Source organism: Ascoidea rubescens (genome assembly GCF_001661345.1).
Source record: "Ascoidea rubescens DSM 1968 unplaced genomic scaffold ASCRUscaffold_23, whole genome shotgun sequence".
NCBI classification, from domain to species: domain Eukaryota; kingdom Fungi; phylum Ascomycota; class Saccharomycetes; order Ascoideales; family Ascoideaceae; genus Ascoidea; species Ascoidea rubescens.
Window position 1 is genome coordinate 57,463 of NW_017962935.1, and position 23,782 is coordinate 81,244.

Below are 23,782 nucleotides of genomic sequence, written 5' to 3' on the forward strand. Positions count from 1 at the left end.
TTTCACCAATAGTATTTCCTGGAGCCAATTTGCTAGATTAACTGTGTCTTGCAAATATTTCTTTAGCCAACCATCCCAATATTACATTATCATTCTGGACTTTCACTAATATCTTTAGGACTGTGGACATGCTGAAAAGTAATATATCTATATTGTTGTATTTGTTATATGATTTTTAATAAAGCAAATTAAACAAGAAGTAGTATAAGTGATGTTTCTTTTTATTTTGTTGAAATTGGTTACTATCAAGAAGCAAGTTCATTTTTAATTTCTTGTTAATCTCTAAGCTTCCATTTATTGTGCTTGAAATTCTTTATAAATTCAGTGAGTTTTCCTGATAATTCAATTGCTTGAACTCATACTATCTTCAATCCAAAGAAATATATCAATTACAGCTTTAATCGCAAACGAAATCTAAAAACAAAATCACAGCCATAAAATAGTTCATTTTTTTCAAGATGTTAAAAACTCAAGTTCTTTACTCTATCATTGCATTTCTTGTTGCTGCTAATGCCATTCCTGTTCCTCAAGCTGATGCGATAGCCAATGCTTTAGCTGTTGCAGATGAGCCTAAAGTCGAAGCTAAACCAGATTTAACAGTTCAAGATGATTTCAAAAAACACGGAAAAGATGACAAACATGGAAAATATGACAAAGATGACAAAGATAAAAAAGATGACAAAGATGACAAAGATAAAAAAGATGACAAAGATAAAAAAGATGACAAAGATGACAAAGATAAAAAAGATGACAAAGATAAAAAAGATGACAAAGATAAAAAAGATGACAAAGATAAAAAAGATGACAAAGATAACGAGTATTCCAAATATATCAAAGGGGGTTACAATGGTAATGGTAACGGCAATGTCAATGGTAACGAAAATGGCTGGGGTGGTTACAATGGTAATGACAATGGTAATATTAATGGAAACAATAACGGCTGGGGTGGTTACAATGGTAATGAGAATGGAAATTACAATGGAAACAACAATGGCTGGGGTGGTTACAATGGTAACTACAATGGTAATTATAACGGTAATGATAATGGGCCAGGTGGTTACAATGGTAATAATAATGGTAATTACAATGGTAATGAAAATGGTCCTGGTGGAAAGAATGGTAATAACAATGGTAACTATAACGGCAATGGCAATGGAGCAGGCGGTCACAATGGTAATAACAATGGTAACGGAAATGGTAATGGAAACGCCAAACGTGGTTTCAGTAGTGGTTACAATGGTAACGAAAACGGCAATGTCAATGGTAACCAAAACGGCTGGGGTGGTTACAATGGTAATGACAATGGTAATATTAATGGAAACAATAACGGCTGGGGTGGTTACAATGGTAACTACAACGGTAACTACAATGGTAATGAAAATGGTCCTGGTGGAAAGAATGGTAACGATAACGGAAATGTCAATGGAAACGAAAATGGCTGGGGTGGTTATAATGGTAATTACAATGGTAACTATAACGGTAATGAAAATGGTCCTGGTGGAAAGAATGGCAATAATAATGGCAACGGAAATGGTAACGGCAATGCCAAATAGATTATCTGAGATTATTCTCTACTTTTCACATCCTGTCCCAAAGATATACCTTTAACCATCTTAATGAATCCAAAAGTTAACGAAATATTTTATCTTTTTTAATGTCAAATGATCATATTCTATCTTTTTCAACCTTCTTAATCCAATTTCAAATTGGTAGAAAAGTTTACTTCAAATTACAAAGTCTATTCTATTAGTTTTTGGAAGTTCAATTTTTTCATTTTAGTTCTTTTGCAACTTTTTTTTTTTAAAACTAATTCTTTATTCTAATTTAATTGATACTAGTTTACTAAAAACCAAATTATCGTAGACTCTTTAAAACAATTTCATTTATTTTTCAATGTAAATTGAATAAATAATAAATAGCAGTCAAATTTGCATTAAAATGAGAGGTTGTCTGTTGTTGTTGATATTTCCTCTACCCAATCATAAAACTCCTGTGTTTTTGATTAACAAACAACTTAATTGAAAACTAGTTGCACCAAATACTTTAATTGGCAAAATGTTGCAAAATAAAAGATCCCAGAAAATGATTGTCTTGTTAAAAACTGTTGTATCAAGTATATGTAAACTTTGAAATCGGAAAACAATCTATTAGTTGTAAAAAATAAGAATCATACGAGAGCAAGGTGAAGTGAAACATTTGCCAGAGCAAAACTAACATAAAATAAAAAATAAATTCACTTGTCTATTGATTGTGCTTTACTATTAATACTTTCCAAAAATAATAAACAAGCAGCAGTGCGATTACAGTTCTGTCAACAAAGGAGTAAGACAATAGAGGTTCAATGGCCGAGAAGCCAGAGCCAAGTGTGTTGGTGTCATAAACCGGGAAGCTGTGCATCACTCAACCAGATGCATGCATTTGTCACAATAGAAGCTTGGCGTTTAAACTAAATGTATTAAAAAAGTCTTGGCAAAGCACGTTAAGGTTAATTGCTGTAAACAAACTCCGATTAATCACCGCAAACACCTTTAGGCCTGGTGTTTTGTTTTCACTTGGTGAATGATCTCTGTTTCTGGTGTTCAAAAATCCATTGTGTTTAAAATCACAAATCAACTTAGAATTTACAGCATAAAAATGACAAGCATCAAAGGATAGAATTTCTACAACCGTTGCTCCTAGCTACTCATTTTGTTGTTATAAACCTAGAACCGAACTTCCACCAACAATTCTACAGGCCACTTTTCATTTAGTGCAATAAAATCAGTATGTTTATTCAGTTGAATGGAAAAATATCATTCTATTACCATTTCAGTAATTTGAATCGCAAACAATAGGATTGCCTAGCTCAGATAAAAATTGGCTAAAACTTGGACCTAATTAGGGGAAGCCATTAAAGTACTCTGTGATTTTTTTTATCATAGTTTTTGCTAAATTTGCTGTTGGTTTACCTAAAACCATGTTTTTATAAATTTCTTTCAGCATGAACATATCAATGATTTTGATGCCAATAAAGGCTTCCTTTTCAACTGAAGAGCAATAATTTTTTTGTTTATTCACTCTGGTTAAATTCTGTGCCTTTTGATATTCCAACAAAATTTGTAAATAAAAGGTAACGATGAGCAGAAAAATCCAATAAATATTTCTCGACCATCGTGATTTCTTAGGTTTAAAGTTATTTAATTCGTTTAAAACAAGAATTTTATTTAAGATTTAGTTCACATAGGTAAATTATACAAATTTCAAGCAAAATCTAGATGCGAAAAAACTATAGAATGTATGTTCTTCGTTTTTCTCTTTTAGTAACAATGTTCCATTGAGTAGGCATTTACAACTATCGCGGTGGCTGTTTGAATGTTCATCGATCTTATTATTCCAGTTTGTTTGATTTCCACACAAAAATCTAATTCACAGAGTAATTCTCCTGGAATGCCTTCTCTTTCTTTTCCAATTAATATTAAAGATTTTTTAGGAAACTTCAATTGACTATTTAACTCAAAACTATTGTCTGTTTGCTCTAACCCGATTAACGTATATCCCTCTTGATGTTTTTTATTTAGAATATATTTTCTGATTTCTTTTTCCTTTACTTCAATGATATCAAGCCATTCCTCTGAGGTAACTGAAACCCTTTTAAACTCCTTATCCTTTAACATTTTGATATCATTTATAGTTAAATATTTCACCCCCATCACTTCACACAATCTACAAATTCCTCCTAGATTTGGAGCTTTATCAACCAAGGACCCAACAACAATTAATTCACTTCTTTTTACGGCTTTTTTTTCATCCTCAATGTTAATTAAACCCCAGTTCCCACTTTTAGTTTGTAGTTCATTTGAATTTTCACCAAATTGGATATTTGTCTTTATCTTATTTTTCAAATCAAAATCAAAATCAAACTCTGAATAAACACCAATGTCAGTCTTAATACTATTCTCATTCTCAAAATTTTTGATTCTAGTGGACATCCATAATCTTTTTGTTTCACTTCCAATCCCTATATAACTGTTTTTCAATAAATCTTTGCAGCAATATTTTTCAAAATTTTTCTCATTAATATAATCTATATTAGTTTCTTTAAAATTCTTTAATAAAACCTCCCCACAAATTCCAATAAAATTAAAGTCCTTATTAATATCCCATAAAATACCATCAATTTGAGAATATTTTTGAAAATTTTCATCCTTTATTAGTTTTGAATAAATTTTCCCAATAATTTCACTATTGGTAATCTCATTTATTCCACTTTTTTCATATAAAAAATAAACCAATTCATTTGAAAAATGTCGAATTATTGTCTTGTTTGAAATGCAATTTCCTAATAATAAGGGTAAAAACTCTTTATGCAAAAAATATTGCCTAAAAAAACCCTCATTTAATTGATTTGCAATCAAATAAAATATCTTCAAAAATGAAATTAAAATGGTCAGCGAAATTTCATTTTCCCTTGTTTTAAAATCCCTGAAATATTTTAAAATCAATTTTTTTTCCTCATTGATTTTATCACTTAAATTGTAATCATTTATAAGAATCTTTGAAATTATCCATTCAACATAGCTCCTAACCAACGGACTCATCTCCTTCTCTAAATAAATCAAAAAAAATTCATCGACATATCTTATCAACTTTTCATTACAATTTAATCCAATTAAAATTAAAAGCATCTCGTACAATTTAAGTCGCTTTTTAACTTCTTTTAAATCATTAAACTTAATCACTTCTTTATTCACTAGTTTCAAATTATTCTCAATTATAGAATCAAATAAATGATTTGATAACTTACTATTGGCTTTAATTGATGAAACTATTATCATAAGATATATTTTAGATGATATTTCATTTTCACCATATATTGAATAGTACAACTCATTTTCAATTTTATCATGCTTATTATTGCTATATTTTTCATAATAATTAAAATTTCCAACTTTTCTATCAAAGACTTCAGCTACAATTTTTTCCAACTTAAAATTATTTGAATTTATTTGATCAAATAAATATCCATTAATCAATAAATTAGGAAATAATCTTATATTATTTGAAAAGGAACTTGGATATTTAATTTGATATTTTAGTAGCCTCTTATACAAGTTTGGTAATAAAGACCTTCTTGAAAATGAGTGCTTGATTATAGATAATGCGATTTTATTTAAAATACTTGAAATATTTTGATTGATCAAGCTATAGTTTAAAAACAGATCACAAAATACTAGGTTTATTAGTTTCAATGTTAATTCATTTTGATTTAATTTTAAGCGTTCTTCGATTAATGAATACCATATTTTTAATAAAATTTCACTTAAAACCAATTCATATTCATTTATAGATAGATTTTTTTTATTATGAAAATTTTCATCAATAATGTATTTTATCAAATGAATAATCTCAAAGGTGCAGAAATAATCTGAATAATTTAAACTATCAATGATGTAATTAAAAATCTTTAGAAAGCAATTTCTGTCAATAAAATTACCTTTGATAAATGTCTTAATTATGTTGAACGTTGAAGAAAGAGTACTTGAATTTAATTCATTAAATATTTTAATAGAACCTTCTTTCTTGAAATTTGAAATAAGTTTATTACTTTTATTAAGCCATAATAATAAATCATCGATAGAAGTAAATAATTGATCGGAATTATCAATTAAATAAATGGAATTACAATAATAAACCAGAAAAAACTTTAATTGATAACAAAATTTTGATAAATTGGATTCTGAAAACAGCAAGTATTCTTCATCGATAACCTCGTTTAAATTCTTAAATAAAGTATTTAAGATAATTTGATTATTATCCAAACTGATAAGTTCATAATCGAGTTCAAAGATGTTTGGCAGAATTTTCCAAATATGTTGTGACCTAATACTATTATCAGACAAATTTTTAAGAAGTTTATGATATTGAATTTGAAGTGGTTTGTTTGATAAAAACTTTTTTAAAATTGGAAATAAATTCAGTAATTTTGGCAAATATACCAAATAAGTTAAATAATTTTTGTGTTTCAAAAAAATATTAGTTATTGAGTCAATTTTATCGCTAAATAATGACAAGGATATAACCAAAAATAAGACATGAGTGAAATGGTCTTCTTCTAGATTGTAATCAATGTGATTGTTGCTAAAAACAGCTTTGTATTGACCAAAAATAAGGGATTTATCAAAATTGACCGATATTATATCTAACAACGATTCAAAATTATTTGAAAGAATTTGGTAGCCAAATAATGATTTGTTTTGATAATAATGATGAAATTTAGTGGAATTAAATTTTAAGAAACTTGTCAAAATTAAAACCAATTCAGTGATGGTATTAAGTTTAAAATTATTGATGACGAATGACAACAAGATGGATTGATTAATTGTTTCTAATAACCGAATTTGAAAATTTTTTTGAAATAATTGCTCAAAAACCATTAAATCGTCAATATAAAAAATTTTCTGGGTATATTTCAAAGAATTAAATAATCCAAATAAGATATAAATTCTGGCAATATCAAAGGAAGAATTTAAATTAATTATTTTGTTTAAAAAAACATAAATTATTCGTTTTTTTTCATTAAGATTATTAAAATTTAAAGATGTCACATTCGAAATAAATTGAATTAACTTTTTACCATAGGGGCAATAATAAGATGTGAAATCTGTTAAATCTTTGAAACAGTTAAAATGAGACGCCATCATGGCATAATCAAGAAATGAGTCATTCAAAAAAGATTGAAGTAACAATTTGTTTTTATTTCCACTATTAAATAGTAAATTTAGCTTGAACAGATCTAATGATAATATTAAATGTAAAGTAAATTTTCTAACAGAATCTTGAGAGGAAAATAAATTTAATTCGATTAGAATTAATAGCCAATGATTGTACTTTTTATCATTATTATTGTTTGCTAAAAGACTAAAAAAATCAGGCAAGCTATTTTTAATTTGATGAAGAGAAGTATCAATTATAAATATTTCATATAGAGTTATAAATTTATTCCAAAAGTAAATATTGTCATTATCTAAATTTGCACTGAATCTCTCTATTGAAAGAGTTAAAATCGATAAAGAGATTTTCTTAATTTGATGGGAATTATTTTTCAAGCCCGATTTGATTAAAGATAAATAATCTTCGGTCAATAAAAATAAATCGTTACTAGTATGCAACAATTTTAACCATAAAGTATAAGTGTGTTTTGAATGAAAAGATTTCTTAGTGAGTATGTTAACCATAAAATCCCAAAGACTAATTTTAAGAGTTCGATGATTGATATTATTATTTTTAAATAATAGATAAATAATGTTAATGGATTTATTAGATACTTGGTCATTTTCAATAGAAAAATACAGCAATAACAAATCAATCAATTTATTGAAACAAAGGTTTGAAAGATTCTTGTTGTAATTTTGGTTATCTTGATAAAGATTAACCAACAATCCATTTAAAAAACTTAGTAAATTCAAGACAATATTAATATCATTCATATCATAGTCATGTAGAACTGCTGAAAATCTTTTGTGGAAACCAATCAAAAAGTCATCCAAGCTGAGTAGGATAGTGTCTAATAGTGAGTCAAATTGAGATACATTATTCAATTCCAATATAACATCGGAGTATTTGGTTAGATCTGACTGATCGTTCTTTATCAAATAGTTAAAATGATTCTTTAAAAGAACGTTGAAATGAGCAATATCGCTCTCTGAGACTGGGTTGGTTCTTTGCGAGCAGCTTTGAAATAGCGACAAAAAAGAAGACAAGCCCGGAGCAGTAATGTTCCCAAGTAGATGGGCCAATATCTGCACAGTCTGCTGTGCATCAAGATGTTGATGGACCAAAACAAAAACAGAAGCGTCCATCTGGAGAAGCAGATCCACCAAAAGCAGCACTGTCTGGTTTGTTTCGAGACGCAAAAAAATTGCTGAAAAATGTTTCGAAGAGTTTGGACACAAAAAGGGGTCTGAGATTCAGAGACCCCTTCCTGGAAGGGATTAATTCTAGTACATCCCCCTTCGATATATTATATCCCATTCCAGCGGGCCCTCGGAGTTTGAATGGTTGAATTCGAATTCCGGATTACGCTCAAACTCCTTTACAGTTGCAAATATCGCTCTTCTTTTACTTCCCAGGCTTGCTGTGTATAATTGTATGTAATTGTTTATTGTTTGTTTATGAAATAGAGAACTAGAAGTAAATTATATTATAAATTGAATTAAAAAAAAAAAAATAAACTAGAATAATGATTGAGTTAGATAAAAAGAAATTTCTTTTATTAAAATTATATTTAAACACAAAACAAAACGGTTAATCAATAAATGAATGATAGTAGCAATAACAAAAAAATAATTTTAAATTTATTTTGATTGGATTTGTGAATAAGATGTGAAAGGATTGGCGTTTTTAGACTTAAGATATTCATCACTTGCTTCTTGCCATTCTCTTGTCATTGTCTTTGGTTGAGCTGGAGCATTCAATCTAAACAAAACAAATAACCCACTAGCGATACCTAATCCCAATACAACACCGCCGAAGATTTTTAATCCATCGCCCTTTTGGTGAACTGGTCTTCTTGGTCCCCATTCACCATAAGAAATATACCATGCAGCTTTTTTTTCTTCTGGTGTTAATTCTTTCCAATTTAACTTTTGTCTTTCATTGAGTTGTAAAATAATTTCTTCTTGATCTGAGCTTGGTAAACCTTCCCATCTTTTATTTAAATCAGCAACAGTAGCATTCGATAAAGAATGACTTAATCGAATATGATTAAAAGCTCTCGATAATGGCAAAGAGTTCGATTTAAGGATTAAAGATTTAGCAAGCATCTTATCGAGATAATTATAAACAAAATTTAGATGAAAAGAATATTATCTATAATTGACCACTAAATATTTCAAACAAATATTAAGAGATTGTTGAGGTAGTTATATAATTAACAGTTAAATTTTCTAAAATGCATGCAAAAAAAGTTGAATTTTTCAATCCTTTCAAAAACCAGTTTGTAATATAACTGTGAATGATTTAATTGGCTGGAAAATTACTTTCCGGAGCACGTGAGAAATGAGACGATTCTTTAAGTAGCTTCCATCACACTGGAACAATGCATGAACACCTCTATCTACAGATCTCTTATTTTTCTGCAGTTTTGGTTCTTGTCTTTTCCTACATCATTTGCAAAACTGATTTGCAAATGATGTAGGATCAAATATATTTGCTACTAGACCTAATAATATCATATGTTGATAATGGTGTGATCCTGAAAAAAAAATTATCTGCTTACCAAGCTATCTAGTAAACTATTTTATGTTCATTCATTCTATATCTGTCTTGACTATGGAGATTCAAGACTAATATTTATAACCATAAAATAGACATCAAACAATCATCAAATAATCATGAATTTTATTCGTGGTCATGAGGGTCCTGTTTTGGTGGTTCTGGATCAACATTGATCATTGTATCAATTCTCAAAATAGCAATACAAGCTTCCACCGCAGACTTCAAACTTTTAACTTTACTGATTGTTGGCTCGATAACACCATTCTCAAATTCATCATGAATTTTACCATTAAATAAATCCAACCCATAATTTTTATAATTTTTCCTTTTGAAATCGTTTGGCAATGAATTTTGAGATTTGGCATGATAACTTCTCAATTTTCCAACCAAATCATTTGAATCCTTTGCAGCATTAATACATAATGTTTTTGGAATAACCAATAATGAATTTGCAAATTCGGCAATTGCCAACTGTTCCCTTGAGCTTAAAGTGGTGGCAAAATTCTCCAAATAAATGTTTAATGCAGTTTCAACTGCCCCGCCACCTGGAACAATCTTCTCATTTTCTAATACTCTTTTAACCACATTTAATGAATCATTCAAACTTCTTTCAATCTCATCTAATGTATAATCATTTGGTCCTCGTAAAATAATTGAGCTCGATGAATGTTTCAACGTTCCATTAATAAGAATCAATTCATCATCACTAATTCGAATTTGTTCGATTGATTTGGCTGATCCAAGATATGACGGATCAAATGAATCTTCACCATCCAAATTCGATAAATTAGAAATTAATTTCCCCCCAGTTAACTTGGCAATTCTTTTCAAATCAATTTTATTACAACGTCTTACAGCAATTGAGTTATTTTCAACAAATTTCTTCAAGCATAGATCATCTATACCCTTTGTTGTTAAAATGACATTAGCACCGGATTTTAGGATTAAATTGATTTTATTTAAAATCAAGTCCTTTTCCATTTGTCTGATTTTTTCCAAATTGTTCGGATCATCAATTTGAATTTGAACACCCAAAGCTAGTTTTGTTTTTTGCAAATTAATATCTAATAAGGCAATCTTTGGATTGATTATTTTTTTTGGCATTTGCTGTGAAGCAATTGTGCAATTCAAAGCATATCCGTTAACCGAAAATGACTCCAACATTGACTTTCCATGTGCTTTCAAAATATTGATTGAATTAATAGGATACTTGAACTTATTTTGTGAAGTTTTAGTTTTGATTGATAAGATTGATGAAACAATTAAGTTTGCAAAGAAATTTGAATCTAAATCCGATGAGCCAATAATCTTTGAATTCAACGAAGTCTTTGCAACATTGATTAAAATGTCTCTGGTTTTATCACTTTTGGTATTCTCAAAGCTTTTGAGTGTACCACTGCTATTACCGCTATTGATACTGTTGACAGTGTTGAGAGTGTTGATATTGTTGCTATTAGTATTACTGCCGCTATTATTATTTCTACTCATACTGCTATTATCAATACTGCCATTATTAATATCAATAGATAAGTTGGTATTGATGTAATTGATTGCCTCCTTCAATGCTAATTTATATCCATTGATTATAATCGTTGGATGCAAATTTAAATTAATTAAATTGTTGGCATTTTTTAATAGCTCAGAACAAATTAGCACAATTGAAGTTGTGCCATCACCAATCTCTAAATCTTGTTTTTTAGCGAGATCAATCAATATTTTTGAGATTGGGTGATTGATATTCAATAAATTCAAAATAGTTGAACCGTCGTTAGTTATAGTTATTTCATTCAAATCATCGACCAATAGCTTGTCCAAACCAATTGGTCCTAAGCTTGATTTTAATATATTCGAGATGGATTGAGTAGCTAAAACATTCTGATTGCGAATATCTTTGCCACTGAGTTTTTCACCTCCAAGAAACAATGTATCTGATCTTGCGTTTGAAAACAATTGAGCCATATTTTAAACCTGCACTTTACAAAATATTGTTTGGATGAGCAAAATAACTATAAATGACAAATATCCTTCAATCAATTCCAGAGTTTGAAATTTTTTCCAAAACAAAAACAGACAGGCACGTGGGGCTCTGTTTTTGCTGAATCCGTGCTTTATCATCCGTGTCTCCAAATCCGCAATACTTCATCCGGCCGTGTCCTGCTTCGTGCAAACCCACAGCTGATGTGCTTTTCTACTGTTGCCGATTCCAGAACCAGATATAATCAGAAAGACTTCCATCTTCTCATCACAAAATCGCACTTTTACAACCTTTCCATATGGCACTACCTTTCCAGTTGGAAATACTTCCGGGCTTTTTTTTAGCCGATCAGTTGACACTACAATCAGGTTTCATGGCTAAAGAACAAATAAGATTGGTTATTTGTACTTGTCCCTTTGAAGACATATTTGATACAATTCGTCATCGCATCGACTTTACTAATACTGATACCGGCCCTGATAAGGTTTTGAACGAGTTATTGTTTATTTTTTTGCATCCTTACGATTCACCTGGCTGCTATGCAGAAAACCTGGAATACTACCAATTTTTGCAATACTACACTTCAAAATTCAACAGCTTTCTCGATGATTTAAGAATGAAATTTGAGTGTTCTATTTCTCTTGCCAAAGCTGAGAATTTACTGACTTTAAGTGAATTGAATATTGCAAATCTTCTAAACTCTTTGAATTTGTTAGATAATAATATTTTCTTGAATGTAGATAAGGATGACCTTTCAAATCATGACCATAGTTGCGAGAACCAATCAAATATTAACAAACGGTTGATTATATTAATTAATTTGTTCAACTTGATAAAACACACTTACACTGTATTCGGGACGGTTATATTATCCAAAAATATCTCTTTTAAACATTTATCTCTCAAAAACAATCTAATCAAAGATGATATTCAATTCTATGATTCTTATTTATGGTTATTAGCATCAACGTGTTATCTAATTCAAGCTCTTAAGACTGATAAGGAAAACTCGATCTCTTATCTAACTTTAACAGACTACATTGTTTCAAGGAAATTTTCAATTATTGAGCTTTCATGTAATGAAATATATTTTGACAAATTTATTCGTGAAATTTGTTCATTTGAAAGGAATTTCCTTAATTATGAATATTTTACTTCTACTAAACTTGAACATATTAAAAATATACATAATCGTCACAAAAGAAGAATTACTTTTATAAATAACAAAGCTTTTAGTGGTGAGAACAAAACTGATTTTTGGAACAACAGCTACAATAGTGGTGCTAATAACAAAAAGCATAAAATTGATAATTTCGATCTAATCTTAGAAGAATCAGTTTCCGAAAAAAAAAACAAAGTTCAATAACCACAATAAGATGTGAGAAATTTTAAAAAGACAACGATCACACCAATAAAAAAATTATAGCTAATTGTAAAATCAACAATTGATAAAAATATATATTTGTTTTCGGTTTGTTTTTTTCAGCTTTTTTATGTTTAATTTTTAATTTTATATTTATTATATGTATAAAGCCTGAATTATGTTTTGAAAGCCAAGTTTACTTATAAAACAATATTTTTCGCTAACTTCTTCTTATAATCTAAAATTGAACCTTCCCATTTTGTTGCAGTTTTATGTTCAATCACAAAAATGTCTTTGGCAATTTTATTCAATAATCTGAAATCATGTGAAACCACACAAACACCACCATTATATGAATTAATAGCTTCAGCCAATGAATCAATGGTGGGGATATCCAAACCATTAGTTGGTTCGTCCAACAATAGAATGTTAGGAGATTCTAAAGCTAGCAAGGCAAACACTACTCTTGATCTTTGACCTTCAGATAGAGTTGCCATAATAGAAGTTTGACCCTCTCCAGTTAAACCAAATCTTCCTAGTTGCTGTCTCCAATACTGGAAATCTTGAGAAATATTAGAAAATTTATCTCTAACAAATTCTAATGGATTTTTGGATAAATCTAACTGATCAGCAGAATGTTGGGAATAAACACCGATTTTTAAATGGGTATGCTTGGATATTCTACCAGACTGTGGCTGTAACTTACCTGTCATTAATTTTAATAAAGTTGATTTACCAACACCATTTGGACCAACTAATGCTATTCTTGAATCCATATCTACACCGAATGATAAATTTTTAAATAGGTTATCCTCAGCATTTCCAGAGTAAGAAAAAGAAATATTATCAAAACTTAAAACGGGAGGAGGCAATTTTTCGATCTCAGGAAATTTGAAAGAGAAAATTTTATCTTGAGTAACTGGTTGAATTAAACCATCGGCTTCCATTTTATCTAAAATTTTTTGTCTCGATTTAGCTTGTCGAACTAAATTTGAGTAAGTACCTGCACTTGCAATGAATTTCTTAATATGATTGATTTCATCTTGTTGCTTGTAATACTGTTTCATTTGATTCGTATCCAATTCATTTTTAGTTTTGACAAAAGTGTCATAATTACCAGTGAAAGTCGAGAGCTTGTTTAATTTCATATCAATGATATTCGTACAAACACCATTGAGAAAATCTTGAGAGTGAGAAACTAAAATCAAAATTTTATTAAATTTTTTAAGATATTCTTCTAACCAAACACAGGCTTCAAGATCTAAATGAGCAGTAGGGTCATCTAATAGAAGCAAAGTTGGTTGAACAAACAAAGCTTTTGCAAGGGCAACTCTCATTTTCCAACCACCAGACATATCTTTAGTTTTTTTTAATATAGTTTTAGAGTTAAATCCCAAACCAATTAAAATTACTGAGGCTCTTGATTGAAAAGTAGAGGGATCTAAATCATCAATTCTTTCATATAAATCATCAAGAATTGGGGATTCTGGACCATCGTTGATTAGTGTATGTTCTAATAAATCTTCTAATCTCTTTAATTCCAATTTAGCTTCATTAATAACGTAATCTAAAGCAGAGAAGTCAGAAGCAATGGCGGGTTGATTCAATAAATAAATATCAATGAACTCAGGTATTGGAAACTCTCTTGCAGCAATACTCTTTAAAAAAGTTGATTTTCCACAGCCATTAGCACCTAATAAACCATATCTTCTGCCAAAATTCAATTCTAAATTTGAATCGGAAATAAGAACCTTTCCATGAAATAATAAAGAAATTGAGGATAGTTTAATATCTCTTGAAGTTTCCAAGGAATCCAAAACACCAGTAGTAACTCGATCACTAAGACCATGTTTATCCTTTTGCAAATCCAAATTGGATAAATCGTTGATTATCTCTGCCTCAGATTTCTCAGCAATTGTAGCAGATTTTTTGGAAGTGCGTTCCTTTTTTGGTTTCTTGCCTGAGGCTAGTCTCTTGGCTTCTCTTTTGGCCTTTGATGAAGAAATTTTTCTATCCATATTGAATATTATCAAGAGAGTATAATCTAGAAAGAGAGGGTACAGAAGAATGGAAATTAGCTGAGAACAAAAAAGTAGCAGTTAGCAAAAGAAGTGCAAAAAAGGGAAAACCTTAATTTAAAAATTTTCAAGCAACAAAAACCCATATAAAAAAAAATAGTGATAATGTATTTTAATTGCATGTTGCAGATCCGAAAGGCTCCATTTATCGTCTCTTGGTCCAGTGGGTTAAGACACTGTGCTAACAACAAGAAGAACGACAGTTCGATCCCGCTACAGGCTATTATTTGTTGCTGTTATGCATGACGTCAAAGCTGCATCCGGAAACTGCTTCTGTGATCATGTGGTTAAAGGAAGCCATTCACATGCAAATTAAGATCTTTACAATAGCGCTTCACTCATAGTAATTTCCCTTTATTGTTTGTTCTTTCAGTCTTGATTTTATTCTGGGCAAGTTATCGTCAACCAAAAAAAACGCTTCTGTAATGATGAATCGATTGCTGGTTATGGAATGATTTGAAAGTAAAACAAAACAAAAAACTTGTAACTAAAAATTAAAAATATATAAGCAAACGAAAGTGAAAAAAAATTAATTTCTTGAGATTACTTAGCAAATGAAAGCTCAAATTCAAGCTCAAATACAAATTATTTAACTGGAAGCAGGTTGAGTTCATCATTTATCTGTTTGAATCAATTTGAAAACAAAATAATGGCTAAGATTCAACTTCGGATTGTGTAGTCTACCAAACACAAATAACCAGACTTTTCATAATTCACCATCTCAGCTGCAAGTTATTGTCCAAAAGAATAGATAACCCAAAAAACTGTTTCTTGCAAGATCAAATCAACTAACATTTAATGTTAAAACCTTCGCTCTTTACTCAGAAAATTACTTAATCCTAAATACTAAAAATAAAATCTCAATCACCCTTTCAATCACTCAACATTGTTTCAAATGTGAAATTCACACCACTTTCCAACACTAATTCTAAAAAACAAAAATAAAAAAAATAAAAAACCTTTATAAAAATAATCAATAAATCATCACACAGATTATTACTGAAAACAATGTCCGTCAGTATCCATTTATATGAAAAAACTTGACTAGATTATTGAACAATGAAGTTTTTTGGCTCTTCGGCCTGCAATAAGAATCCGAAACACTTCACAGAAAAGTTCATTAACACCATCTCCAGTGACGCTTGACGTCTCAAAGTACTTTACTCTTAATTTTTTTGCCATTTCTTCTCCTTTGATGGTGCTGATTGTGCTGACTCTTCTGGAAACACTTCGAAGGTCTGTTTTGCAAGCAACTAACACAATATTACTAATGGGACTGTGGTATTTAATCTCAGGGAACCAAATAGTGAACACATCGATAATCAGATTAATATTTTTAATTGAATAACACATCAAGAACAAGTCTACATCAGCATAGGATAACACCCTTAATCGCTCATAATCCTCTTGACCACCAGTGTCCCAAATCTCAAAATTGTACGTTTTATTAGCTATCTCCTCTTTATGAAAATATCGATGAACAACTGTTGGACCGTCTATTGGGTCATATCTATTATGAAGGAAACGATTAATTAAACATGTTTTTCCACTATTACCTTCACCAACTGCGACTATTTTCTTAGTCATAATGCGTTAGGTAATAGATAATAGATAATAGATAATAGATATTAGATATTAGATATTAGATAATAGATAATAGATATTAGATATTAGATATTAGATATTAGATATTAGATATTAGATATTGGATATTAAGTAAAACCCCTTATATCTAAAATATCAGGATCTTGACCCATTAAATAGTAATTGGTTCTAGAAACCAAAACTAATTTTTGGAACAATGTACCAAATCCAATAAAATGTCATAATATCTGCCATTTCTAATTTGTCCGTTGAATCTCATACGAAGGAAATGTGGAATGAAAGAAAAAACCCAGTTCAAGTAAAGTTGGAGCTATTGTTTTCACTATTACAAACAGTAGTAATTATTGGAATCAAAAAGGATCAAACATAGATAACGAATAAAATATATTCATGTTATATTCAATCAGTTTCTGATAAACCGTTTAAATTCTACTTTAAATTGCTGAAATTTTGCAGTTTGAACTTTACTACCTTTTAATATTAAGTAGTATATGTTTATTATACAAAATACAAAAGCTAGTGCTGGTTTTTGAATTTTAATTTAAGTCCTTATTAATAAATATAAATTAGTGATTAGGTAATGGGATAACAAATGAAGAGAATAATATCAATAGAAAATATAGAACAATGAAAAAAAAACCGAATATGAAAGAAGTAATAAAATAACAAAAGAAAAAACAAAGGAAAACAAACATTAACAAAAAAAAAAAAAAAGAGAAATTAAATTTAAACAATTAGTGAAACCAATCATCAAAATCCATTTTGTTTAGATTTTGATAATGAGATAAATCAATGTTATCGATTATTGATAGCATATCGGGATAGTCGTAATTTAAAGTCAACGGAGATTGAGGTTGAGTAGTGTTAGGCAAATAAAATTGGGGATTTGATTGAGATGATTTATTTATATTGATATCAATACCAATATCAAAATTATTTGAATCGTTTGAATCATTTGGACAAGTATTTGAGTTTGGTTGCAATTTTTGTAGATTCTCCAAATTTTGCAAATTTTTTAATGTTTGTAATTTTTGCAATTTTTTGAGATTAGAGGTATTGATATCATTAGAATTGGAGTTACAATTAATAGGATTTGATTTAAGATTAGATTTTAAGATTTTTTTTTTTATTTTGTAGGAATTGTTAATAATCAAAGTGGAGTTACTTGAATTTAAATCTGGAGAGTTGTTTTTTGAGTCGGTTGAGTTGTTTGAATCAATTGAATTAAACCTATTATTTCTTGAATCGGAGATGATGATTTTTTTTGATTTGATTGAATTAATTAGATTGAAGTTTCTGTTGTATCTTTTATAAAGATAAAAGAGTAGAACGTATTCGCCACAATGTTTGATACCCAAATGATCGAAATTAAATTCGAAATTTTTGTTTAGTTTATTGAAAATTCCAGATACACTTTTATTGCCAATTAATTCATTTTGGATGTTATTGGAGATGAAAGAAGAAGTATTTGTGGTAGAGGAGGGAGAAGGAGAGTAAGGGGAACCAAGAATTGAAATGTTGTCGTTAGCTGAAGTGGATTGATTTGTATGTTCTTCTATTTCAGCGATTACGTAGTATTCTGTGGAGGCGTCGAAGATATCATTTGTGTCTAAAAGGACAATTGTGCCTGGTTTTAGTTTTCTCTTTGAGGAGTTGCCGGAAGGTCTTGCATTGGTGGAGCATTGTTTGAAAGATAGGTTGTAGTAGTAGTTTGGAGATGGGATGGGATGGATGGAATTTCGGTTTGTGGAGAGGTTATTTGGCAAGTGATTAATTGAAAATTTGTCGTATTGGTGGGGTATTAGGTAAGGAGAGTAAGGAGAAGAGAGGGTGCTTATATTATCGATTGAGTTATTGATGTTTGTGTTAATTGTGATGTTATCTTGGTTATAGTTATTTTGATTATAATTATTTTGGTTATAGTTATTTTGATTATAATTATTTTGGTTATAGTTATTTTGGATGACATTGTTGTTGTTGTTGTTGTTATTATTATTATTATTATAATTTAAAGATAGAGGTAAATTGAGAAAATCTAAATTTGAAGGAAACTGATTTGAAGTCATTAACAACATTGAAAGGTGATCCCTATTAACTAGATATAAGATATAAAAATGTGATGTAGCTAAATAAGATTAAAGATGATGATGATGATGATAATGATGAAATGAAATGAAGTGAAATAATGAAAGAAGGTGATTGATAATGAATAGAGAAAAAGACAATGAGAGTGAATTGTTTATATAGAAAAGAAAAATAAGGCTAATTACATGATGGAAAAATCGAATATGTACGATGACAATTAAATATGATTATATGGTTTAAAAATAAACAATATTGGAAAGAATAAGATTTGAATACAATTTGAATAAGATGAAGATAGAGATAAAGAAGAATAGAAAATGAAGTAGAAATGGAAAGAAAGCAAAAAATAAGACGTGAAATAAGAAAAGTATGTCGATGAAGGTAAAAGAGGATGGATGAGTGAAGATTGGCTGTGAAAAATAAAAAAAGGCGAACAAAACCGAATCGATGGAAAGAAAAAAGAGATCCCAATGCAAGAGGGAGGACATGCTGTGAAAGTTCAAAAGAGTAGCTCAGCGAAGGAGGATTTGGCTGAGCGGCGTAGCAAGAGCCCAGATGTAGAGGGAATTATGACGCACAGCACGCTGTTCTCGACACGAGAACGGGCTATATGGGGGAGATAGAAAAGCCCTTTTTCGCAGCAGAAAGAGAAGAAACCGAAGAAAGAAGAAAAGAAGCAACAGCTTCCATGCAGATGACATATTTTCCAGAAGTTGAAAAGCAGTGCTATAGCCAGTAAAGATGACTCACCGGGACGATTTGCACAGGGCCGGTTCGAAAGCAGGGCGAGCCCTTGAATGTGGAAGAACAAGTAGCAAGAGCAGCAGGAGCAGGAGCAAGAGGAGAGAAGGCCATCACCGCAAGGCCGCGATGTTGGCCGTGTACGAGTGCCCACCGACAATCCGAAGATTGCCGGCCGGGTAGTAGTTGCACGTGTAGTAGAGGTAGCGTGCGCACCGCTTGTACGCACATCCAAGCTGCGTGGTGCTCTTCCAAATGAGCTGCGTGAAGTGGCCGATGGGCCGTTCTGGATCGACGTTCTTAAGCAACGAGCCGTCGTCGTACTCGTCCATGCGGCTGTAGTCGAAGTCGGCAATTTCGTCGTACCAAACATCTACCACCGCCGACACGTTCCGAAAGCCTGCCGCCAAGTTCTCGCCGTAGTCTGCCGACATAGAGTGCACCAACTCCAAGTCCTCCGGACAGCCGTAGCTGTCGGCGTAGCTCTGAGCAAAGTCGTACACTGTCTGGTTCCACACTAGGTCCGGCACATCCTGGTGCAACTGTCGCTTCTGGTTGTGGTGCCGGAGCATCTCAAGGGCAAACCTGCTCATCACCTCCCCCAGCTCAAAGTAATATGGGTTCACCACGCTCAACGCAGAGTCCAACTGGAACAACGCTCGGTTCCCGTACCCTTCTTGATCCTCTTCGCACCTTACCATCTGAAGGCTGCACATCCACACAACAAAACACACTAGTCTCACAAACACCAGCAGTTGCATCATTTCCAACACCATTTGCTTCTGTCCTTGCTCGCTGGCTTTTTGGTTATTTGTGGAGTCTGGCGGTTAGAACTGACAGCTAATCTGATAACGAAGAGGGAGAATTAAGGCTGCAACAAAAACAGAGGCATTGTTGGAGCGTGATTGTTTACAGGCAGTTTTTCACATGGTTTTCTCATTTTCCAAACCCAAACTTAATTTCTGCACTGCTTCTCAAATTTCCGTCAGATCACCTTCAGATTACATCTACCATCTATCAACTGTCTACAATCCAAAATATATCCCAAATGTTCTAATCGCTGTAGACAACTCACTCATTCACAACTGCACCTCTCTCGTTCAATCTCCTTGTTCAAAATGGCCTCCATCTCCCTCTCCAACTCTACAGCATATGCTTCATGCTCCCAGTCTCAATCCTATTGTCTTGACGCAAACACCACTCTCCTAAACTCTTGTGGTTCCTTCGAGACGTATGACAGCAACATCGACAGCAGCCATGTATACCTCGACTCTGTAGACTTTCTCTCGTGTGTTTGTTCGCTCGACGACACAGACTTTTGGGGCCTGCTCTACAAATGCTCTTTCTGCGCTTCCTCTGCTGCCTCTACTGACCTTGCTGCTTTCAAGAGGCCCTACTGTGATGCTGTCTACGAGTACAACAACCTCTCCACCATCCGCAACCTCTCCTCTGCTGCTCGCTCACACGCCTCTCCCAGGTCTCTCCTCGCCAGCTGTTTTCTCTTGCTGCTCCTTTTCCTGCTTTCTTCCTAGCCATTTCCAGCTCCTGCTTCCATTGCTGGTCGAAACCTGCGTCAAAACGCTCTTTATTCGCTCTTTATTCGCTCTTTATTCGCTTGCATTCTTTTTCCACATTCCTCTTCTCTTTTTCCAACCTGCGCTCGCTTTTTGAATTTCCATGATCACAAAAGTAAAACCTTAAATGTTATTCTTAGTGACTTGTTTTCATCTCCATAGCGGCCATAGAGGCCATATTGACCTTATATACCATCCACTTCCACTCTTCTCTCATTTTTGTTTCTATTGCTCTGTTCTCTTTCACTTCTTGCAACAATACATCATTGCTTATATTATAACTCTACCAACACTATATCTGTTCTTTCTTTCTCCTTTCTCCCCCAATTCCCTTCTATTTCACAGTCTCTCGTTATCCACTTTTCTTCGCTTCTGGCCTTCTTCTCTTTTTAATTCAATAATCTACTCTGTATTTTATTTTATTACTTATATAATTATCTCATTCTACTACTTCTACTTCTTCTACTTCTTCTTCCTCTAATTATCAATATTGTTTTGAAATCTATTTTTTAATTTCAAAATGAATTATCCAATTCCATCTATAGATAATCCCTTTGGTATCAATTTATGGGACCATTTTGATTCAATAATCTCTCTTGTAACTTTCAACAAGTTTGTTCCTTCAAAGTTTGTCTTCGTTCCTGGCAATCAGCTTCTATCAACCCTACCCATAGTTCTATCCTCCATCTCTCTATACTATTTCATAATCTTTGGTGGCAGCTACTACTTGAAAAAAAATTCCTTCAAACCTTTAAAACTATCCCTCTTATTCCAACTACACAACCTAATTCTAACTTCAATCTCCTTCATCCTACTAATCCTAATTGTCGAACAACTAGTCCCAATCATCTTTAAAAATGGCCTCTTCTATTCCATCTGTAACATAAACTCTTGGACCCAACCTCTAATCACTCTCTACTACCTAAACTACCTCACTAAATTCATTGAGTTTATTGACACCTTTTTCCTAGTCGTCAAACAGAAAAAATTAACCTTTCTACACACCTATCACCATGGCGCAACTGCTCTCCTATGTTTCACTCAGCTAATAGGTGAAACTCCCATCTCCTGGGTTCCCATCTCCTTGAATTTATCCGTCCATTGTCTAATGTACTGGTACTACTTTTTAACTTCAACTGGCTATAAAGTTTGGTGGAAGGAATGGGTCACAAGATTCCAAATTATTCAATTCATCCTAGACTTAATTTTTGTTTACTTTGCTTCTTATCAAAAAGTAGCCTTTACCTACTTCAAAGACACTCTTCCCTACTGTGCTGATTGTGCTGGTTCAACTAATGCCGCTGTCTGGGGTTGTTGCATCTTAAGCTCCTACTTGTTCTTATTCATTGCTTTTTACATTGAGGTCTACAAGAAAAAGGGCTCAAAGAAATCGAGAGCAGTTAAAAGAGTCAAAGGTGGCATGGCTGCAAAGGTAAATGAATACGTCAACATAGACGTCTCAAAGACCACTGGCTACTCTCCTTCTCCATTGCGCTCAAACATCTCAAAAAAAGTTTGATTTAGATTATATACTTTTCTTATTATTTTGTTTTAATATATACATTTATAAGTTACAACTAAAAATACTATTAGTTTTACAATAATAATAATAATAATAATAATAATAATAATAATAATAATAATAATAATAATAATAATAATAATAATAATAATAATAATAATAATAATAATAATAATAATAATAATAATAATAATAATAATAATAATAATAAGTTAAAACATAATTCAATCTCAATTGTAAATTAAAATTATAAATTACAATTAAAATTTAACGATCAATTTCATAAAAACAAAAAAAAAACAAAAATAACAATAAAAATAAAAATAAAACAAATTAAATAAAATTAAATTAAATTAAATTGAATTAAATAACTAAATTGAAATTGAAATCAAAATCTCTATACTATTCCTTTGCTAAAAATTATTTGCAATCGCGTTTTTTTGATTCGACGTCAAATTTGATGGATAATTAACTCTAAATTGAACAATCAAATTACCCCTTTCTCCAGGTTTTTTACTAATTGGCATACCCAAATCAGGATATGTTTCTTTTAAAGCTGGGTTAATTGGCTGGGTTTTTACAATTGAAATTATTCTCCCATCTAATAGCTTGACTTGTTTTTTAAATCCCAATAATGCTTCTTTCAACGTCAAATCCAAATTCAATATCAAATCATTATTATCTCTTTGGAAAATAGGATGTGGCTTTTCCACAATAACAAACTTAATATCTTGTCTTCCATGAATAGTATAGTCTCCCTCATTTGGATATGTTATTTTCGTACCAGCTTTCCAGCCAGGTGTTATGTTTACTGATATAATATTAGTTTCCTTTTCGTTATGAGGCCCTTTTCTATTAATTTTCATTTTTTTGATTCCTCCCTTTGATAATTCCTCTAATGAACAAGGCAATTTCAATTCAATTGTTTCAGCCGATCTATTTACTGATCTCTTGGAAAAAATATTATTATTGTTATTATTGTTATTATTATTATTATTATTGCTATTAGATGGACGATTGAATGGAAAATTGCCTGATGGAGAGGAGGAGGAAAAACTGCTTGCCCCAAAATCATCCATGCCATTCATGCCCCCTGAACCACCAAAAAATTGTCGATATATGTTAAAAGCATCATTACTTGAAAACCCTGGATCAGATCCAGTTGAAGTGAACGAAAAAGACGAAGTTCCTCCTGGCATTCCTGACGCACCATTAAAGGGGAATCCACCAGAAAATCCACCAGAGGAACCATTGGCTTGTGCATTACCGGTTGGAATTGGACCACCATGTCTTACAGCTTCTAACCCATATAGATCGTAGATTTGTCTCTTGTTTTTATCATTTAAAATATCAAAGGCTTCACTTATTTCTTTAAATTTTTCAGTATTGCCGGTTGGTTTATCTGGATGATATTTTAATGCCATTTTTCTGTAACCCTTTTTCAAATCATTTTCAGTTGCATCTGGCGAAACCCCGAGTAAAGTGTATAATTTCGTTTCCTTAACCATGATTAGAATATTGTTATTGATATAATGATAAATAAAACAAAAAAAGTCAACAAGAAAAAAATAATAAAATAAAAGT

General features: G+C 31.3%; 12 protein-coding genes across 12 annotated transcripts; 4 read left to right on the forward strand and 8 right to left on the reverse strand.

The window, feature by feature from the left end:
* Positions 1-458: 458 nt before the first annotated feature.
* On the forward strand, positions 459-1,818 carry ASCRUDRAFT_15950 (uncharacterized protein; the record flags this gene model as incomplete). The annotated part of the gene is made up of 1 exon (XM_020189390.1): positions 459-1,818. One exon carries the CDS (start codon positions 459-461, stop codon positions 1,551-1,553), a length of 1,095 nt encoding a protein of 364 aa, XP_020044258.1. The 3' UTR covers positions 1,554-1,818.
* Positions 1,819-3,296: 1,478 nt separating this feature from the next.
* Positions 3,297-5,303, reverse strand: TRM3 (tRNA (guanosine(18)-2'-O)-methyltransferase; the record flags this gene model as incomplete). Its single annotated transcript, XM_020190994.1, has 4 exons — positions 3,297-3,901; positions 3,989-4,729; positions 4,784-4,886; positions 4,929-5,303. Coding segments are annotated over 4 exons (1,824 nt in total), but the record flags the coding sequence as incomplete, so codon positions are not given.
* A 3,030-nt stretch (positions 5,304-8,333) lies between these two features.
* On the reverse strand, positions 8,334-8,723 carry COX5B (cytochrome c oxidase subunit Vb; the record flags this gene model as incomplete). Its single annotated transcript, XM_020189552.2, has 1 exon — positions 8,334-8,723. A coding segment is annotated over one exon (390 nt), but the record flags the coding sequence as incomplete, so codon positions are not given.
* Positions 8,724-9,378: 655 nt separating this feature from the next.
* Positions 9,379-11,214, reverse strand: TCP1 (chaperonin-containing T-complex alpha subunit TCP1; the record flags this gene model as incomplete). The annotated part of the gene is made up of 2 exons (XM_020190998.1): positions 9,379-10,604; positions 10,740-11,214. 2 exons carry the CDS (start codon positions 11,212-11,214, stop codon positions 9,379-9,381), a joined length of 1,701 nt encoding a protein of 566 aa, XP_020044261.1.
* Positions 11,215-11,528: 314 nt separating this feature from the next.
* ASCRUDRAFT_73018 (uncharacterized protein) lies at positions 11,529-12,596 on the forward strand (the record flags this gene model as incomplete). Its single annotated transcript, XM_020192145.1, has 1 exon — positions 11,529-12,596. One exon carries the CDS (start codon positions 11,529-11,531, stop codon positions 12,594-12,596), a length of 1,068 nt encoding a protein of 355 aa, XP_020044262.1.
* ARB1 (ATP-binding cassette family ATPase ARB1) lies at positions 12,403-14,631 on the reverse strand. The gene has a single exon (XM_020194190.1). It carries the CDS (start codon positions 14,609-14,611, stop codon positions 12,794-12,796), a length of 1,818 nt encoding a protein of 605 aa, XP_020044263.1. The 5' UTR covers positions 14,612-14,631; the 3' UTR covers positions 12,403-12,793.
* A 1,270-nt stretch (positions 14,632-15,901) lies between these two features.
* On the reverse strand, positions 15,902-16,252 carry ASCRUDRAFT_16213 (ras-like protein family, member C; the record flags this gene model as incomplete). The annotated part of the gene is made up of 1 exon (XM_020189405.1): positions 15,902-16,252. A coding segment is annotated over one exon (351 nt), but the record flags the coding sequence as incomplete, so codon positions are not given.
* Positions 16,253-16,634: 382 nt separating this feature from the next.
* ASCRUDRAFT_130875 (uncharacterized protein) lies at positions 16,635-18,474 on the reverse strand. Its single transcript, XM_020189024.1, has one exon. The coding sequence runs from the start codon at positions 18,349-18,351 to the stop codon at positions 17,011-17,013; it is 1,341 nt and encodes a 446-aa protein (XP_020044265.1). The 5' UTR covers positions 18,352-18,474; the 3' UTR covers positions 16,635-17,010.
* Positions 18,475-19,215: 741 nt separating this feature from the next.
* Positions 19,216-19,695, reverse strand: ASCRUDRAFT_40152 (PR-1-like protein; the record flags this gene model as incomplete). The annotated part of the gene is made up of 1 exon (XM_020190999.1): positions 19,216-19,695. One exon carries the CDS (start codon positions 19,693-19,695, stop codon positions 19,216-19,218), a length of 480 nt encoding a protein of 159 aa, XP_020044266.1.
* A 525-nt stretch (positions 19,696-20,220) lies between these two features.
* On the forward strand, positions 20,221-20,634 carry ASCRUDRAFT_73022 (uncharacterized protein; the record flags this gene model as incomplete). Its single annotated transcript, XM_020192146.1, has 1 exon — positions 20,221-20,634. The coding sequence occupies one exon, from the start codon at positions 20,221-20,223 to the stop codon at positions 20,632-20,634; it is 414 nt and encodes a 137-aa protein (XP_020044267.1).
* A 562-nt stretch (positions 20,635-21,196) lies between these two features.
* Positions 21,197-22,195, forward strand: ELO2 (fatty acid elongase ELO2; the record flags this gene model as incomplete). Its single annotated transcript, XM_020190997.1, has 1 exon — positions 21,197-22,195. The coding sequence occupies one exon, from the start codon at positions 21,197-21,199 to the stop codon at positions 22,193-22,195; it is 999 nt and encodes a 332-aa protein (XP_020044268.1).
* Positions 22,196-22,611: 416 nt separating this feature from the next.
* On the reverse strand, positions 22,612-23,706 carry SIS1 (type II HSP40 co-chaperone SIS1; the record flags this gene model as incomplete). Its single annotated transcript, XM_020190996.1, has 1 exon — positions 22,612-23,706. One exon carries the CDS (start codon positions 23,704-23,706, stop codon positions 22,612-22,614), a length of 1,095 nt encoding a protein of 364 aa, XP_020044269.1.
* Positions 23,707-23,782: the final 76 nt, after the last annotated feature.